Consider the following 20,082-nt stretch of genomic DNA (forward strand, 5'->3'; position numbering starts at 1 on the left):
CCTTTATTTAAAAATGAGACCGCAGAATGATTAACACTGATACATTTGTTGGGGGCAGGCACAGAGGAGTTATACAGCAGTCTTTCTGAACGCACCCACAGGACCCAAGCAGAGAGCTGAGAGACACATCCGGCCTCAGCCTCCCCAACTCAGACATCTCTTCCTGAAAAGAAGCGCTGCAACCACATCTGCCACGAGCACCAGTCATACTGAGATGAGCCGTTAAGAAATGAGTAATATCTCACTAAGGACTAGACAGAAGCCCATCTCCTGACAGAAGGCCATCTCCTGACATCTCCTGGCCATCTCTGTTAAAATGCATGCTTGGCTGTCGTGGTGTCTCAGCGGTTCTTTCCAGGAAGATTCAGAGGGTAGTCAGTGGATGGAGTTGACTGGCAGTCCCCTGCCGCCATTTTAGAGCTCAGAATACCATCTTGGTTACAAGCCACAGGTGCAGCACTGTTCTGTGTGCCACCGAGTTCCAACCCAGGCAGTCAAACTCAATGTCTGGAGTTCTGCGCGTACGCTAGCTTTGTACGTATACCCACGCGCTAACGAAATCTAAAATAAAACGTGCGGGTAGGGCACAACGTCAGCGTTCGACTGTGGCTTATCGTTTGCAGGACTGTAAAAAAAAAAAAAAAGCATGCTGAGAAACAATTTGGTTCATGAAGTAACAGACAGCTGGCGTTTTTGAGAAACCCAGCAAACGAAGACCAACGAAGACGAAACGAAGAACCCGGGGGTTTGGAGGTCTGCTTTAGGAGCTGCAAGTGACCGCTGCCTCGCTCTCGCCCACCACTCCAGAGCCAGACAGCCGCTCCCGTCTCCATGGCAGACGGCTGCCATTAAAACACATGCCTGTTCCCTTTCAGAAACAGTTTTGGTTTGCACTGACATAGCTTCAAACACTTCAGTTTGTCTAACCTTTTGTCCATTATTTGTACGACAGAACAAAAACAAACTCATACATAGGCTACATATATATTAAAATTATCTGCAATAAATGAAACACAATGTTATTTCTCATAAATTGTCTCTATAATGCTAATGTATACTCATATTACATGTAAAATACTTAATTATGTGTTCTAACCACAGATTATGAGATAATCCTATTAGTGATAACAGACATTAATGAAAAAAATATTTAAGTGCTGTTAGAGAGAAAACAGACAGAGGCCGTACTGGACATCTGTGGACTCAAGGGCCAAATGTCACACACAGGTAATCGCCATCTCCTTTGTTAGAATATATCATATCATCAACTCATTCTCTACTCCCAGAAAAAAAAAACTTTCCTTAGATGGTCTGCCCCTTAGCTGCCTGTATAGCTGCCCAACATTCAACAGCCACAGTAGGGAACCATATTTGAGAACCACAGAACAAGATCACACTCCCATTTCAGCAAACTGTCACTACTCTCTACAGCCCCAGTCTGTCACTTCCTGCTTCACACCCGGAAAGTTCAAGAATGTCACACCAACACAAAACCACACCTGCACCAGATTAAAAACACTGTGGTTCTCACTTAGGCTGTAGTGGGGCTCGAATGAACCTGGCTTTCATACCATCTTTGGGTCAGTGCCACAGCTCCACCACCGCAGTGGCACATGGGGGTCAGAGTCCATTCTAAGGAGTTTCATCTTCCCACAATCCTCCGCTCCATAGGTCAGGCCCATGTGGACATGTTGGCTCTAAACTCATATATATACTCAAATATGCGCGTATGGCAACACATTCATAAATATGAAAAGCGCTGGGCTTTCCCTTCAGGTAAAGACCCATTTCATGTTGAACACGAGTAGTGCGTACACTACTTAAAAGCCAGACGGCTGCTTCAGTTACACAGATTACATCATAGCCTCCAGGCCGGTCTCATACCAGCACGCTAGACACGTGTGACGGGGGCTCCAGCTGGCAGGAAGTGACACGTTTCTACGCTCCGTCACCGCGGTAGATCACGCCGTACGCTGTGCAAATGTCACAGGCCGTGCTGGAAGCATCCCAGGGCCACGGGCTTGTATTGCACAAAACGAACGACAGCAAAACAAAGGAATAATAACCTGAGGTTCACCGGAAAGATAACACTGAAACTCTCTAGCTGGAAGTGTAACCTCACGCAACGCAGGTACAGCACGGGAAGCGGTCTTGTCACGCGGGGAAATGGCAAGGCGTCAGGCATTTACGCTGCACATCTGTCACCGCATTTCATCTGCAGTCTCCCACAGCTGCTGAAGACCTGGACACACAAACATCGCCCGAAGCTCTGCTCACTCTCCACACTTCACCTTCGCGTTCCTTCCTTCCTGAGTCACCTCCCTTCTCCTTCTCTCTCCACCTCTCATTTTTCTCTCCACATCCTTTCACTGGGACCTACCAGCACGGAACACCGCTCTCTCTCTCTCTTCACCAACCCCTCTGCTTATCTTTCTCACTTTCCCTTGCCTTCGTCGACTTCTCTCCTCCCTCTCTTCCTCTGTGGTGCCCAGGGCTTCACAGCAAACACTGATAATAACACACCTGAGGACTTAAATAAAAGCGAAGGACGGCCTCACGGCTGCAGGAGAGCTCACACGGGCAGAAGAACCTCCCCTTCATATGTGAACAACGCCTTAGTGCTTACATCAGGAAAAAAACCCTGCAAAAATATATACACATTTCCATAAATTGTGCTTAAAGGAAACAATAAAGGGATTCAAATGGAGCATTTCCCTTCTGCCATGTCGCCCACAGGTCCTCAGTCGCTCCCCGTGTCAGTCAGCTTCTGGGGCTGGGACAATAAGGGGAGGGAGTATCAAAGGGTCACGTGCTTCAGTACAGAACGTCATTGGTGGATTTGCCCATCAATCACTCAATCACTCTCCAGTCTCTCCTCTCCAGCGAGCTCCTCAGACTTTATGTGGGGGCAGCTGGACTTGTGACGGGGAGGCGGAAGAGGTGGGGGTGGAGCTTCGATCCTTCAGGCTGCCCCAGGAGGGAATGGGGAGGGAGAGAGTGGTCGGGTGAAGGGGCGGGGCCGGATGCGAGGGACTGCAGATGGACGGGCCCCGCCCCCCGCCGACCATGGCGGGAAGGCTCTGGTTCCTGCGCAGGCCGTCCAGCAGGCTCCCCCCGCCCGTCGCCAGGAAGGTGGCGGAGTCCTGGCGACGCAGCCCGTCGGACTCCGCCCCCTGGAGCACCTTGGCGAAGCCCAGCCGGCGCACCTGCTCCACCAGGTTGACGCTGACCCGGCTGGGCCTGTGGGGGCGAGAGAGCGGCTGGGCGGGGCCGGGCAGGTCGGGCCGGGACCGCCCCAGGTTCAGCCCGTACACCTCCTGGAGGAAGAGCTCGGCCGGGCGCGAGGCCAGGAAGTTGTCCGCGGAGGCGGGGCGCGTCTCGAAGGGCAGGGGCGAGGCGGCGGGGGAGCGGGACGGCGAGTTGGGCGGGGTGCCGGGGGGCGGGCGGGGGGCGGCCTTGGCCTGGGCGGAGATGCCCTTCTCCAGCAGCAGCCTGGCCAGCCCGCGGGGCGCGGCGGGGCGGCGCGGGGGGAAGGAGTCGCCCAGGCTGAGCCGGCACGGCGTCACCGGCGTGCTGGGGCCCGGGCGCAGGGAGCTGGGCGTGTCCTCACGCACCGACACCGAGGGACAAGACATAGAGCTGCAGAGAGAGAGAGAGAGAGAGAGAGAGAGAGAGAGAGGGACAGAGAGAGAGAGAGAGAGAGAGAGGGGGAGAGAGAGAGAGAGAGAGAGAGAGAGAGAGAGAGAGAGAGAGAGAGAGAGAGAGGGACAGAGAGAGAGAGAGAGGGATGGAGAGAGAGAGGGAGTGAGACAGAGAAAGAGACAGAGAGAGAGAGAGAGAGAGGGAGTGAGACAGAGAGGGATGGAGAGAGAGAGGGAGTGAGACAGAGAGAGAGAAAAAGAGGGACAGAGAGGGATGTAGAGAGAGAGAGGGAGTGAGACAGAGAGAGAAAGAAGGAGAGAGAAGGAGGAATAGAGTGAGAGGAAGACCTTCACATGTATGTAGACTTGAACGTAGATGTTAATCTAAATAAGCAGAAGACGTATAGGGCTATAGTTGTATACACGCATAACACGTTACATGCTTTACAGATTATGAGTAGAAGGGGTAAGGAATATAAACCCCAATTAATTGAAAAGGATGAGAGGTTTTCCGATTTTCAAAGCAAAAAGCCTAGCTCAGGGCTTTTACCTTGAGGTGACCAGGGTGACAGCACTGGGGTGCAGGATCCGGCAGGTGGTAAAGGTGTAGGTGGAGAAGGTGGAACTCAGACACTTCCCAGGGTTCTGAGCTGTAGAGAGAGAGAAATGACATCTTCACATTCATGTACAGCACCTGAATATACCACCTATTACTATACCCTATGAACACCTATTTACACACATACTGCCGATGACAATACCCTATGAGCACCTATTCACACACATACCGTCTATGAGTCTCCCTATGAGCACCTATTCACACAACACACTGCCTATGACTATACCCAATGAGCACCTATTCACACAACACACTGCCTATGACTATACCCAATGAGCACCTATTCACACAACACACTGCCTATGACTATACCCAATGAGCACCTATTCACACAACACACTGCCTATGACTATACCCAATGAGCACCTATTCACACAACACACTGCCTATGACTATACCCAATGAGCACCTATTCACACAACACACTGCCTATGACTATACCCAATGAGCACCTATTCACACAACACACTGCCTATGACTATACCCAATGAGCACCTATTCACACAACACACTGCCTGTGACTATACCCAATGAGCACCTATTCACACACATCATACCACCTATGACTATGAATACCCTATGATAACACCGGCATCATTACACACCCAACGCATATTTCCATCCCCAGGAAATCCAGGTTTTCCTTATGAATGTGGCAGCGGTGTCTAAAATAGCATTTAAAATGAGAAATGTGCAGGGAAATCCAGCTTAATATTTTATAAGTGTACCAGTAGATGCTATTTAAAGCGATTCATTGCTTCCAACTGCAATGTAGTACACTTAGAATGCACAGACTCATAGGTCCACATGAGACGTGGTTCTTATTGCAACATTTATCACAGATATCCAAAATAACATGAACAGAGCGTGAACAAATTCTACCGTATGCACTGAGCTGCAGAATAAACAAAATGGCAGACCTAGGCTAGCGTAGCTTCATTTGACATGTTGTGTAGCATGACAAATTGTGTACCGACGCGATACATTACAATTTCACAGGTAATGTATACAATTGCACTGTAATTGTACCATTAAACTCTGCGTTTCCTCTACAATAATAAACTACCGTTCCAATATGATTAGAAATGGAAACAACTATGTAATCATACCCTACTCCACCATGTCTATTGCGCGCAATCATTTTACACTACAGTATCAATGTGCTAATCAATGCTAATGAATGTGACAGCGCTGCTCTAGATGTTAGGGTCTGTCTTACTGAGCGCTCAGGTTTACCTGAAGAGGAGGCCGGCGTGCTGAGGATCTGAGATACCGGCGGGAAGGGTGCAGAAGACGCGGGGGCGACCGAGGGGCCCGGGGGAGGGGGGGCGGGGGAGGCGCGACGAGCCGGGGACGGGGGCCGGGAGCTCACGGGCGAGCCGGGGGGCCCGCTCTCACCCTCCCTCTCCTTCTTCTCCCCCGGCGTGGACGCGCACTGCACCTGGAAGGTGATCCCTCCCTCCTCTTCCTCCTCTTCCTCGCCTCCTCGTTTCTCAGGCGCGCCGTCCCCCCGCCGGACCGCCGCCTCCTCCTCGTCCTCCTCCAGGTCGGTCAGGTGGTACACGGCGTCCTGGGGCAGAGGCCGGAACCCTTTTGTGACCACGCCCGGGTGGGGGTCCAGGATGGTGGCCAGGTGGGGCTGGGCCAGCTGCTGCCAGTGGTGCAGCGTCAGAGAACCTGCGAGCGAAGCCAAGGGGTCAGAGGTCACCCAATCACACATTAAAAATCACACACTGCTGAGCTAGCAGATTTCCAATTGTCCAAACTCTGCTTAGGTTCTCCTGCTTCTCCAGGGAGACCAGATGACAAAGCTGAGCCTTGATTTGTGCAAAGGTAGTGGCTGACAGTGAGCTATGGGCTTTCTGACTCATGTTGCTTGGCTTTCATTTGGGAATTTATTTGCAGTTTTTTCTTCTATCCAGGGAAGCAGCATTATAATGAAGTTATAATGTACAGGGAACGTTACACAGGGTTGTACAGGGTAACAAAGCAGTATAGTCAAGTGGTAAATGTTCAGCAGTGCTATGCGAAAAAGTTTTTGACAAAAACTACATTAAATGGTAAATGGACTGCATTTATATAGCGCTTTTATCCAAAGCGCTTTACAATTGATGCCTCTCATTCACACAAACACACACACACACCAACGGTGAAAGGCTGCCATGCAAGGTACCAATCAGCTCGTTGGGAGAAATTAGGGGTTAGGTGTTTTGCTCAGGGACACTTCGAAACGCCCAGGGCAGGGGATAGAACCGGCAACCCTCCGACTGTCAGACAACTGCTCTTACCTCCGGAGCTATGTCGCCCCCAAAACTAGACACAAATATACAAACAAGGCTCTCTGGCTATCTTTAATAGTGTGGTGAACTGCACAGCTGTGCTCCAGGCTACGCAGCCCTGTTGCCTGTACCACACTCATACGCAGTGCCAGGCCGCAGCCCCCCCCCCCCCGCTCCCCAGCCCCACCGCACCTTCCATGGGCTTGACGATCTGCAGCTTCTCGGGCAGGTAGGTCTTGAAGCAGCCGGAGGCGCCCGAGAGCTCGGAGAAGTTGGAGAAGGAGGAGAAGGCGCTGCCGCGGGGGGAGCCGCAGTCGCTCCCCTCCCCGTCCGCCTCGGGCCCGTCCCCGGCCGGGGCCTGCAGCTTCCTGTCCCGCTCCGCCTGGAAGAACTGCCGCTCGCACAGGAAGTTCTGCCGCCGCAGCGAGAGGCGGTGCAGCGCCGAGACGAGGTCACTTCCTCCCGGGGAGCCGGGCTGCTCGGGCCGCGCCCCCTGCCTGCCGCACACACAAACGCTTCCTCAGATTGTCTGACGGGGCCGTCTCGGCACGAAAGGCACCCGAATGAAACTACACTTCAATCACATTTAAATGCACTGGAATGAGGGTACGTGGGATAGAGGGGCTCACTTGCAGGCGCCCTCGGAGGACTCCGCCCCGCGGGGCGTTTGAGACAGGAAGGGCTGGGCCGTCATCACCACGCTGCTGCGGGCGGAGCCGGGGATGGGCCGCGGCGGGAGGTGCGGCCGCGCCGACTCGTTTATCGACCGCACCGTCTGGAACACGCGCTGCTGGGCACTCCTGCACGGGACAGGGGCAGCATTACCAAACCTGTGTCAAGGCTGGTGTAAGGTGTGTGGGAGTATAACCAAACCTGTGTCAAGGCTGGTGTAGGGTGTGTGGGAGTATAACCAAACCTGTGTTAAAGCTGGTGTAGGGAGTGTGGGAGTATTTACCAAGCTTGCGTTAAGGCTGCAGTAGGATGTGTGGGAGTATTTACCAAGCTTGCATTAAGGCTGCAGTAGTGTGTGGGAGTATTTACCAAGCTTGCATTAAGGCTGCAGTAGTGTGTGGGAGTATTTACCAAGCTTGCGTTAAGGCTGCAGTAGTGTGTGGGAGTATTTACCAAGCTTGCGTTAAGGCTGCAGTAGGGTGTGGGAGTATAACCAAGCTTGTGTTAAGGCTGCAGTAGTATGTGGGAGTATAACCAAGCTTGTGTTAAGGTCAATGTTGTGTGTGGGAGTATTACCAAGCTTGTGTTAAGGCTACAGTAGTGTGTGGGAGTATTTACCAAGCTTGTGTTAAGGCTGCAGTAGTGTGTGGGAGCACTGTACTGTATTGTAAGGACTCACTTTTGCTCCTGCATAGTGCTCTCCTCCTCCAAACTCAGCTCCCTCCGCATAGTGCCCTCGATTTCAGCAGCAAGAGAGTCCTGAAACACACACACACGTGCAGACATACACACACACAGACAGACACGCACGCACACACACACACACACACACACACAGACAGACACGCACACACACACACACACACAGAAACAGACACACACACGCACACGCACACACACACACACAGAAACAGACACATACGCACACACACGTTATGTAAACTCAATACACGATAAAGAACATACAGTGGGCAGACGGCCCTAGGGCTCCACTGAAAGCCATGCACTCCTCCAGTTCTCACAGACAGCAGCCTGTAGCGGCTCTGCACCCCGCCTATGATGCAAATGCTGTGAGCTCCTGCAGTGAGCTCCAGGGAGAGAGGCAGATGGGGAGGAGTAACTCACCATGGGCAACAGGCCGTAGGGCAGGTGTCTGCGCAGGCCTGCAGACGGCGTGCACTTGTTGCGCAGCTCCCGGACCTCCTCCTGAGACTCGTGCAGCATCCCCACGCACTCCGCGTTCCTGTCCTGCAGCTCGTTCAGCTGCAGCAGACGGCACAGAGCACGGTCAGCCCTGTCTGTGCGTCTGTGTGTGTGTGTGTCTGTATGCCTGCCCCTTTGTCTGTGTGTCTGTATCTGTCTTTCAGAGTGTCTGTGCCTGTCTGTGTGTCTGCCTGTACGTCTGTGCCTGTCTGTCTGTGTGTCTGTGCCTATCCATCTGACTGTCTGTCTGTGTGTCTGTGCCTGTCTGTCTGGGTGTCTCTCTGACTGTCATAGTCACTTATATACGGCCATACGGCAGGCTGCGTGCTGTGGAGCAGACGGGCGAGACGCACCTCTGCAGTGAGCTGCCGCTGAGCGTCTTTGGAGGCCTGCAGGTGAATCCTCAGCTCCTCCTTCTCCAGGGCCAGCTGTACGGACACACACACACACACACGTATGCGCACACGCACACACAAACACACACACACGTACGCATACACACACACACACACACGTGGTCAGCACGCCGGTGCGATTCGGCTAGGCCGCGCGCGCACTGGACCCCCTCCCCCGCCCCGTCTCTCACCTCCTTGACGCGGTGCTGCAGGTCCACGATCTGGGCCAGCAGCTGGGCCATCTCCTCCTGGTGACGCAGCACCTCCTCGTTCTTCCGCGACAGCTCGTCCGTCAGCGCCACCATCTGGCTGTTAGTCTCCCCTGCGACAGCGGAACATGGTTTCAGTTACCCTCGTACAGACACGCGTACACAGACACGTATGTACACACACACACGCACGCACACACACTCACGCACACACGCGCACACACACGCACACACACGCACACACACGCGCACACACGCGCACACACGCGCACACACACACACACACACACGCAGAGCGCTGGACTCACGGAGCTCCTTCACGCAGTCGCTGACCAGCTGCTGCTCCTTCTCCTCATACGTGATGGTCTCTGTCTTCAGGTGCGTCGCCTGCAGCCAGGGAAGGGACAGTGAGCAGTGTCAGAGATGCAGAGTCATGTCACAGACTTTAGAGACTAACCAGACGGTCAGCTCCTGCGGGACATTCCTACCACCCTGCCTTCCTCCTAACTATAGGAGTATCAGGTAGGTATCAGTCTAAGCAGAGACTACTGCAATGGTATTGTCCTTAGTCATGCCCCTTTCTGAATTTACACTGGTGTCAACAAAATGAAGACAGAATTTTCAATATTAAGAACACAAAGCTGAGTATCTGGTGGATTTATATATAATCTGTGGGATAATCTGTGTAATATATGACCTGGGGTGTAATCTGAGTGATATGTGATCTGTGCTGTAATCGGTGTAATATGTGGTCAGTGCTGTAATCTGTGGTCAGTGCTGTAATCTGTGGTCTGTGGTGTAATCTGCGGTCTGAGGTAATGTGCAGGGGTGAGCCGTTCTGAAGGTACATGCGGCACAGTGTGGAGTGCGCAGGACGTACCTCAGAGCGGAGGGCCAGGTTCTCCTCCTCCAGCTCCTGCAGCTTGCTCTGCAGCGCCTCCAGCTGGCTGAGGGCGAGCGCGGCGCCCAGGGACTGGCTGTGGCGCAGCGGCGTGGAGCAGCTGGAGTCGGTCTCGCTCTCCTCTGAGGCGCTGGCCACCATGCGCAGCAGCTCGTCCTTCTTACTCAGCTCATGCTGCAGCTGGTGCACCTGGGACAGAGAGAGAGGGAGTCAGCACAGTGTGTGAGTGAGTGTGTGCGTGCGTGTGCGCGTGCGTGTCCTGTATGTATTTATGTACGTGTGTGCGTGCGTGCGTGTGTGTCCTGTATGTATGTGTGTTTGTGCGTGTGTGCCCTGTATGTATGTGTGTTTGTGCGTGTGTGTCTGTGTGCGTGTGTGTGTCCTGTACTTATGTGTGTGTGTGTGTGTGTGTGAGAGAGTATGCGTGTGCGTGTGTCCTGTATGTATGTGTGTGTGAGTATGCGTGTGTGTGTCCTGTATGTGTGTGTGTGTGTGTGTGTATCCTGTAGGTATGTGTGTGCGTGGGCATGAGTGTGTGTCTGCGTGTTTGTGTCCTATACGTATGTGTGTGTGTGTGTGTGTGTGTGTGAGAGTGTGCATGTGTGTGTGTGTGTCCTGTACGTATGTGTGTGTGTGTGTGTCTGTCCTGTATGTGTGTGAGTGTGTGTGTGTGTGTGTCCTGTACGTATGTGTGTGTGTGTGTGTGTGTGAGTATGCACGTGTGTCCTGTACGTATGTGTGTGTGTGTGTGTGTGTGTGAGTATGCACGTGTGCCCTGTACGTATGTGTGTGTGTGTGTGTGTGTCCTGTACGTATGTGAGTGAGTGTGTGTGTGTGTGTGAGTATGCATGTGCGTGTCCTGTACGTATGTGAGTGAGTGTGTGTGTGTGTGTGAGTATGCATGTGCGTGTCCTGTACGTATGTGTGTGTGTGTGTGTGTGTGTGTGAGTGTGTGTTATTATCTGATATGTCTGTGCTGTATGTGTACAGTCTGAGACTCCTCACCCGATCCAGGGCCTCTGCCAGCTGCTCCTCCACAGACTCGTTGCGCTCCTGCAGCAGGTGGTTCCTCTGCAGCAGGGACTGGCCGATGCGCGCGGCCAGCTCCAGATCCCGGTCCCGCTGCACACGGGGGCACGTCACAGTCAACCAATCACAGCCACTCACAACCCTGCCGTTAAGTAATGACCTCATCTGCAAGTCCATAGCTCAGGGTTAAAGGGCTATATCTGCAGACAGTATAGCTTTAGGACACAGAGACAAGCTGTGTAAGAGTCAAGCCTGACAGCGCCGCATGCTTTTCTATCAACTGCCTACTGCACAATTTTGAAAAACGCTTCCTGGGGTGGGTGGAGTAGGTGTGCCCATCTCATTTGCATAAAGTATTCCATAGGCAAATGAATTTGCACAGCATAGCTGTGCCTGGCTCATAAAACTCAGATCAAATAGTCAAACTAGGCGTTGCAGATCAAATATGTAATTTTTGCAGTTTTTCATGAACATATTTTATTGGACGGTTTAGGTGGGATATGAGAGTTTATAAACAGGCTGCTATGTTTCACCAGTTTGAAAATGTTGGTTTAAACCAGCCAATCAAGTAACGGCAGTGTTCCGTCATAATAAAAAGTGAACAGACAAATCTGTGGGTGGCAACAATTTTGATTGACATTTATATTAGGTACTCTGACATCATGGCTGGGGCGGGGCCAGAGTGGAATGCAAAAAGCATTTTTCAAACGTTAGAGGGCAGCACAAAGACGTTTTCTACCAGTTTTATTTTCAGTCTAATTATATTTTTTCAGAAATGCTGAAATAACGGCATGGATTAAAATGTTTCATTATAAGTTAGGCATACAAACATGTTTGCAGCTATAAAAAAAAATTGATCTAGGGTGCAATTACCATTTAAAAATTATTTATCTCTATTGCACAGTAAAATGACATAAAGCATTACATTTTAATAACACATTTCTGACCAGAATGTCAGACAGACCATAATACTAAGCTCTCAGAGTGTTGTACATTCTGCCAGGGCGAAACCCTCTAAACTGCAGCATGGGGGGAAATCGAGGACCCACCTCAGCCAGCAGGTGTGTCACCACATCGACGTCATTGTAGGTCTTGGTCATCTGGTCCACCCTATCACCACTGAGGACTGAAGAGAGATGGAGAGGCGCTCAGCACAGCAGTAACTCTCAGCTCCCACACAAGCTCTCAGCTCCCACACAAACTCTCAGCTTCCATCCAAGCTCGCAGCTCCCACACAAGCTCTCAGCACTCACCCAAACTCACAGCTCTCACCAAAGCTCTCAGCTCCCACTCAAGCTCTCAGCTCCCACCCAAACTCTCAGCTCCCACGCAAACTCACAGCTCCCACCCAAGCTCTCAGCTCCCACCCAAGCTCTCAGCTCCCACCCAAGCTCTCAGCTCCCACACAAGCTCTCAGCTCCCACCCAAGCTCTCAGCTCCCACCCAAGCTCTCAGCTCCCACCCAAGCTCTCAGCTCCCACCCAAACTCTCAGCTCCCACACAAGCTCTCAGCTCCCACCCAAGCTCTCAGCTCCCACCCAAGCTCTCAGCTCCCACCCAAGCTCTCAGCTCCCACACAAGCTCTCAGCTCCCACCCAAGCTCTCAGCTCCCACCCAAGCTCTCAGCTCCCACCCAAGCTCTCAGCTCCCACCCAAACTCTCAGCTCCCACCCAAGCTCTCAGCTCCCACCCAAACTCTCAGCTCCCACCCAAGCTCTCAGCTCCCACCCAAGCTCTCAGCTCCCACCCAAGCTCTCAGCTCCCACCCAAGCTCTCAGCTCCCACCCAAACTCTCAGCTCCCACCCAAGCTCTCAGCTCCCACCCAAACTCTCAGCTCCCACCCAAACTCACAGCTCCCACGCAAACTCTCAGCTCCCACCCAAGCTCTCAGCTCCCACACAAGCTCTCAGCTCCCACACAAGCTCTCAGCTCCCACACAAGCTCTCAGCTCCCACCCAAACTCTCAGCTCCCACCCAAACTCACAGCTCCCACGCAAACTCTCAGCTCCCACCCAAGCTCTCAGCTCTCACGCATGCGCACAACAGGCCTCTTTCCTCTGCTCTCCACTCTGGGACACTACGCAGGCTCTCAGCTCTACACGGTTCCACTACAAGCCGCCTACAGTAGAAGCCTGGCCCGAGCAGCACTCTGTTGCCTGGGCTACAGCTAGGGGAGGCAACTCCAGCACTTCTGGGGCTGACAGGCTGCCCCATGCAGGTCACTACCCCATTGAGTAGCATGAGGCTGCAGGAAGGCTGGAGATTCCCAGAATGCTCTAGAGGAGCAGAGTGGGATGCTAACACATGCTAACAGAGCGGGATGCTAACACATGCTGACAGAGTTTGATGCTAACATATGCCAACAGAGCAGGATGCAAACATAGTGGGATGCCAACAGAGTAGGATGCTAACAGAGTGGTATGCTAACAGACTGGGATGCTAACAGACTGAGATGCAAACAGAGCTGGATGACAAAGGGGTGAAAGAGACAAGGAGGCAAAGATTAAAGCTTAGCCAAACGAGGACACAGACCGAGAGAGGACACAGACTGAGGCACAGACACCCAGCATCACACAGAAAGGGGAAGGGGACAGAGAGAAAGATGAAATAACAGACCAGGCAAACTTTACCTTGAGAGAGGCAGTGGGAGCCAGGGTGAGAATAGGAGGAGGGCTCCAAAGCAAGGTAGGCTGACAGAGACAAAGAACGAGGGAAGAAAAGAGACGAGTTAAGGGGCAAATCCACAGAGAGAGAGAGAGAAAGCGGGGGAACGAAAGAAAGCGGGAACACACAACCTAAAAAAACTATATTTTACGGAACAGCAGTGGCTTTGGGGAGATTTACCGCCTGGTATTGCACAACTAGCCAGCAGCTGTGGGCCCCTCGCTCAGTGAGGGCACCTGGATGAAGGAGAGGAACAGTCCCTTCATTAGTCTCCAAAGCCAAGGCAAAGCAAGAGAAAACAGCCAGAAAACAGATCTCCTACCACCTACATAATATAATATAATATAATATAATATAATATAATATAATATAATATTAAAAACTTACAACCTATACTATATACAACACATAAAAAGCTAAATATATTACTGGACAATGTATGGACATTTTTGGAATAAATCTACCACAAATGTAAAATAACACGACCAGGTCAAAATCTAGTATATGGCTGGACCTAACACACGTGATCCGGCCGACCAATGGTGTAGCTTCATAACTCGGCCGACCAATGGTGTAACTTCATCACTCACTCACGCACAGACATTTGCGTTTGTAGGGCTGGCCCCGTTGTTGCGGTCCAGCCGAAAACAAAAGTCAAAACTCCTTTATGTGACATATTCCCTTATACACTTGCATTACCAAATAAAATGAATGTGTTGCATGACAGCCAACAGATGAGATAGACATAAATTACCTTTACTGTAAATGACCTCTACTAAGCCTACAAGTGGCTACTGAAACCTCGCTCGCTAGTAAACTAAAGAGAAATAAAATCATTTTGGCGTTCATATCTATGCTACCTAGCTTCTTAGGCTTTCAGTTTCTTAGGCTTTTCCACAAACATTCACTTGAAAAGGAAGATAAACATTCCAGAGCATTCTCTCAAAACCCTCAATTTAGAAAAGATAAAAACACTTTCGTTCTCGAGTCGTAAAAGTAAACTCTCTCACAGGTAACTGAGAGTCTCCTGGTGTGCTGTGAGGGAAGAATCGATGGCAGTTATGCCAGCCCTGCCCTCCCCCCCCCCCCCCCCACACACTCCATTTATAATTATTATCATTATAGGCTGCATGAGTATAGTGCTCAGGCCCTCCAGTCACCTGTACACCATGACCTACGGCTCTGATCTGGCCATTTCCCAGCCTCTGCCCCAACCCCCCGCCCCCAGCAGCCACCCAGAATAACAGCCAGCGCTAAAAATAGCCCTGGGCTCCAAACTCAAACTCATCAGGCGCCAGCCTCCTGCTCCGGGACGGCAGCGGACTGTGCCTCAGACTCTGCTCTGACCTTGTGAGGCAGGGACAGTGCTTTCCCCTGTGATTAACCGCAGCTTACACTGAGACTGGTGCTCTGTTCATAGCGTGGATCTCTCACAGAGAGCACAGGACAAGAACGATCACAAAATACACCAGACAGGATTCACTCAAAACAAACCAAAGATGCATATACAGTGTGACCTAACACTTATCCAGAACACTTATTGATAAAAAGTGCAATTGATTTAACAAAAGACAAAGCATCTTGGTTTCAGCCTCAAATGCCCTAAAAAAATTTCACTCTCAAATAATCACCTACAACTCTCAAATATCACCTACTACCCTCAATTATAAGTTCACAAAAACTGCAGTCTTATACCACTCTCAACACTCTTCTTCTAATGGATTTAAGAGCCAACTACGATCTGAATAGCAAATGCATTTGTGTTCTGTATTTACAAACCCATCACTGCAAAACACTAGGGAGTCACTTCATTGACATCACAAACTCCATCCCAGCCCAGATCAATACTGCACACATCTTCTGCTGTATTCACGGACAACTGAAGTGTACTGAATAGAGACAGCCAGTTAATATGGGTCGGAAAGCTAAACTGTATACAAGTTAAAACAATAGGTTTAATATTTGCTCTGTGCAGGAGTGACTGAGTGTGGAAAATCTGTGCTGAGAAGTAAAGAAAGGTGATTTGGCCTGAATCTGACCCAATGTTTGTGAGACTTAAATTGTCTATATAACTTGCCTAGCAATTCTTCCCAGTCAGCCCAAATAAAGCTGTTATACTCCACTAGCCAGCATTTTCCAGTCACCACCACCCCCCCTGTGAGCATACCACTGTACACTGTGTAGAAGCACAGTGTGTGACAACATGATCTTTCATTACAAACACAATGCAACATTGCATTACTACATTAATAAATAACATAACTAATGTACTAATATACTAACAACTGAATAAACATAAATAGAAGTGATGACACCAACGCTGCCCAAACTGTGGTCGGACAGTCATAAAGAGAAATATGAAAGGCTCTCAGCTCTCCAAGAGCTGGCCAGCACCAGATACCAGATGGGAGTTTAGAGCACCGCGGGTCTAATTTATCATGCAGAAATGGAGCACAAATTGCACCGTGCCCAAAACCGCTCAATCAGGCACTTCCGAACGCAGCCGTGTGGAGCCAGCCTCTCCCTCCGCAGCTCCAGGGCCAATGAGAGACAGAGGACGCGTCTCCCTCTTCAGGCAGGAGGAGAGAGGAGGTCCCCTTGTCCTGGAGCCACAGGGTGCCAACATGACGGCACGTGATGTGAGACCTGGGGCAGATCAGGATGGACTGCAGCACACAGCAATTGTACCCCCCCTCACAAAAAAACTACATCTCCCATGCTGCCTCTGCACAGTCTGCTTTTGTACCCTGAGTGACCTTGCAGACATATCACTGTTACAGTGCTTTCAACAGTGCTTTTACCAACTACACACACACATATAGACACACACACATACAGATACACACACATGCACACATGCATACACACACACACACACACACACACAGACCTATACTCCCACACGCATGCACACAAGTACATGAACACAGACAGTGGTCTCACATTCAGTCCCTGCAGTTTGCTCACCTTCCACAGTGAAATTCTCATACAGCTCATCATTACTGCCCACGGTAGAGCCGAACGCCGGCATGGCTGCTTTTAACATCCCGTTCCTTTATTCTGCTCCTTCCGTCTGCTCTCCTCTCTCTCCCCCTCCCAGCCCTCTCTCTCTCTCTCTCATGACTCTCTGTGCTATGACGTTAGACCCGATTCTGCTCTCAGCCACTGCATGGCACTTATAGACCAGCTCTCTGAATTAATCTGTCCCTGGCAACTTACGTGGACACACAGGGCACTGCAGACACCAACTCTCTGTCTCGCACTCCCGCATATACACACACACACACACGCGCGCGCGCGCACACACAAATACACACAAATACAGAGACACACACATGCATACACACGCCAACACAAACACACACACTAACGCACAGAGACGCGCACACACACACACACACGTGATCCAGATACATACAGGCTGTGGCATGAACACAGCTCTGCTAACGCATACAGAAAAAACACACACACACACACACACACACACCGTCCATCTGCTACCCTACATACTGTATTTCTAGGTCACAAGGCCGCCCGCCGCCTGGCCAATCGGACGCGCGGCCGGCGAGGCGGGGGCGGGGCAGACGGAGTGAATGGGATCTTTTCTGAAGGGGCTTCGTTGCGGGGTCAGGAGGCACAGCGGTGCGGCGGCGGCATGAATGGACACGGGCGGCCGCGCCGTCAGACGTAGCGCTGTCAGCGCAAACCCGCGAGGACAGGGAATCTTGCTCTTCACTTTCGGTTTGTTGACAGCTCCCAAACAGGCGGCAGTATAAATAGGCTACATACTTATTTTGGAAGACCTCCAGACCGCCTCCCTCCTCCACCCGCCCCCTCCCCCAGTCGTTCTGACAGACAGACATTAACGGGGCGGCGGCGGCGGTGTCAGCGCGGCACAACGGGGCCCTCTGTACGGGGTGCCGGGCCCCCCCCTCGCTCCACCCGCGCGGGGGCGGAAGCGGCGCTCGGCCGCGACTCTCGGGCACGGTCACCCGGGACAAGCGGCCCCCTTGACAGGGGCCCCGTGTCTCTGCTTAACCCCTCACCCCCCCCCCCGTCCTCCCCGCGGGCGAGTCGACATCAAACGGCGTGTCACAGGCACTCTCCCTCTCTCACCCTGCCAGGGCTGCACAAACAGCAGTGCTAATGAACCCGCGCGGGAGCAATAATCTTAATCTTAATGGGAACCCCCCGCTACCTGAGCAACACACGTGCAAGCATGCACAAGCATGTGTAAACACGCATACATGTGTACCTTCATACACATACAAACACACACACACACACACACACACAGACATGTAAAAACACACACAGATACGCGCACGCGCACACACACACACACACACACACACACACACACTCACACTCACAGACATGTAAAAACACACACAGATACGCGCACACGCACACACACACACACTCACAGACATGTAAAAACACACACAGATACGCGCACACACACACATTCACAGAGCTAAATTAATTTTGCTAAGTAGCTTGCTAATGACAAAAAAAGTGAATAAATCCAGCAAATGTCCTGCCACATTTTAATGTACATGTACACCTACGGGAACTTTGGCATGAGTACATCACATGGATGTGTGACAGTGACAGCGTGCACTGCATTGCTAGTTAGTAAACTAGCTGGTAGCAGGCCATCGTTTATTTGGTGTACATGATCCATTTAGCCTGATGATGTTACGACTTTGTTTGCATTAGCGTGGTAATGGAAAACTTCTGTAAATATCACTGGGCCTTAAGCTGACAACTTGGCAGAGCTGCTTCTCCAGGATGTCTTTTCAGCCTCGCCTTTACTCCTGACCCCTAAAAGTGGAAAGTTCCAGAACACTGCTGGGTAAGGCTGCATGCGCAGGCAGACACACACACATGCACGCACACACAGACATGAAAACATACACAGTAAGACAGACAGACAGACAGACACACACACACACACACACAGACAGACACACACACACACACACACACTAACACACAAACAGCTACACAGACAGAGACACACACACACACACACACACAGACAGACAGACAGACACGCACACACAGACACACAAACATACACAGACAGACACACACAGACACACAGAAACACACACACAAACACACAGACAGACACACATACAGACACACAAACAGATACACAGACAGACACACACACAAACAGCTACACACACACGCACACACACACACACACACAGTCTCTCTCCCGCTGTGACTCACTCATGTAGCGGAAGGTCTCCTCAGCCAGCATGGGGGAGACGGCGCTGCTCTCTTCAGGTGAGCAGCTGGGGGACAGGGCCCAGTCCTGGCTGTCGTACAGGTACAGGGACTCGCCGTCCGAGCCGCGCAGCTCAACGTGGGCGGGGCCCGACCCACAGTCCTTGTGGCCCTCATCTGAGGACAGGGACGGCAGACAGAGGTCAGCATCGGCAGCCATAACTCCGCATTCACCTGCTGCCTGCTGTTCCATGAGGCGGCAGAACCACACTGTGGCTTACGGAAGGGCTTCCTTGCCCACTGACATTTTCTTTCAGAGATATGTGCCTATGTGCCTGTGTGTGTGTGTGTGTGTGTGTGTGTGTGTATGTGTGCGTGTGTGCACGTGCGTGAGTGTGTATGTACTGCAAGTTGTATGCGGTTCCCAATTCTAAAAATAAAAAACTGCAGCATTACATAAGACACATCTACACAGATCAGCAAATCCAAGAAAAAGAAATCTGAACTCTGAACAGGGCTTGCAGCACTGCAGAAAAATGTGTGTGAGCGGGCATGCACATCCGTGTGTGTGTGTGTGTGTGTGTGGAGGTGGGGGATGTGGCAGCTCTCTCTCTCTCTCTCTCCCTGTCTCTGTCTCTCAGCTCCAGTGCTAGAGGCTGTGCATTATTCCAGACGGGTGCCTATGTAGTTCAGTGGGACAGAGTAAGAGCACTCAGCTAACCGGCTAATCCTTCACGAGTCTGGCAAGGGAGCGTGAACCCTGCTGAACCCTTCGCTGTGATTGGCTGGGGCCCGGGGAGCTCAGCGGCGAGCGGGACTCACCGGGGCAGGGGGCCGGCTCCTTCTCCACGCTCATGGGCTTCACTTCAAACATCTCCCCGCCAGCGCACTGGCACACGGACCCGGGGGGAGGGGCAAGGGGAGGGGCCTCACATTCTGCCCTACCAGGTGAGGGGCGGGGGGATGGGGTGGGGATGGGGGCGGGGTCAAGGTGTCGGAAGACTCAAGGCGTTTGGCAACCAATGGGACGGAAGATCCTGAGTCGCACGGTGTTCTCCACAAGCGCCTTCAATTCGTCTGAAACACACGAAAGAGGGAACACATATAAACAAAGAGGCCTATTTATTTTACAATTACATTTTTCTTATCTTATCTAATGGTTATTACATCCAGGTATTGCCCATTGACCTGAGTCTAATCTTAATTTTATCGCTGTCTTAGATATACT

At 51.6% G+C, this 20,082-nt stretch overlaps 1 protein-coding gene across 6 annotated transcripts in view; it reads right to left on the reverse strand.

Annotated features, from left to right (window-relative positions):
- LOC118222444 (trafficking kinesin-binding protein 2-like) overlaps positions 1 to 20,082 on the reverse strand; it is a 26,509-nt gene continuing 6,427 nt past the window's right edge. For 3 of the 6 annotated variants that reach the window (XM_035408046.1, XM_035408048.1, XM_035408045.1), the window contains 16 exons: positions 19,677 to 19,931; positions 18,858 to 19,031; positions 13,580 to 13,639; positions 11,998 to 12,074; positions 10,925 to 11,041; positions 9,899 to 10,108; positions 9,327 to 9,405; positions 9,001 to 9,131; positions 8,768 to 8,842; positions 8,337 to 8,474; positions 7,891 to 7,970; positions 7,169 to 7,339; positions 6,732 to 7,036; positions 5,497 to 5,937; positions 4,192 to 4,291; positions 1 to 3,639 (listed from right to left, as the gene is read on the reverse strand). In XM_035408046.1, the coding sequence (XP_035263937.1) occupies positions 2,892 to 3,639; positions 4,192 to 4,291; positions 5,497 to 5,937; positions 6,732 to 7,036; positions 7,169 to 7,339; positions 7,891 to 7,970; positions 8,337 to 8,474; positions 8,768 to 8,842; positions 9,001 to 9,131; positions 9,327 to 9,405; positions 9,899 to 10,108; positions 10,925 to 11,041; positions 11,998 to 12,074; positions 13,580 to 13,639; positions 18,858 to 19,031; positions 19,677 to 19,728 (2,958 nt within the window). In that variant the 5' untranslated portion in view covers positions 19,729 to 19,931 and the 3' untranslated portion in view covers positions 1 to 2,891. Of the gene's footprint in view, positions 3,640 to 4,191; positions 4,292 to 5,496; positions 5,938 to 6,731; positions 7,037 to 7,168; positions 7,340 to 7,890; positions 7,971 to 8,336; positions 8,475 to 8,767; positions 8,843 to 9,000; positions 9,132 to 9,326; positions 9,406 to 9,898; positions 10,109 to 10,924; positions 11,042 to 11,997; positions 12,075 to 13,579; positions 13,640 to 16,580; positions 16,949 to 18,857; positions 19,032 to 19,676; positions 19,932 to 20,082 lie in introns of those variants that run through there. The other 3 variants (XM_035408047.1, XM_035408049.1, XM_035408050.1) reach the window with 3 other exon arrangements.

This window comes from Anguilla anguilla, chromosome 3 (assembly GCF_013347855.1).
Source record: "Anguilla anguilla isolate fAngAng1 chromosome 3, fAngAng1.pri, whole genome shotgun sequence".
NCBI classification, from domain to species: domain Eukaryota; kingdom Metazoa; phylum Chordata; class Actinopteri; order Anguilliformes; family Anguillidae; genus Anguilla; species Anguilla anguilla.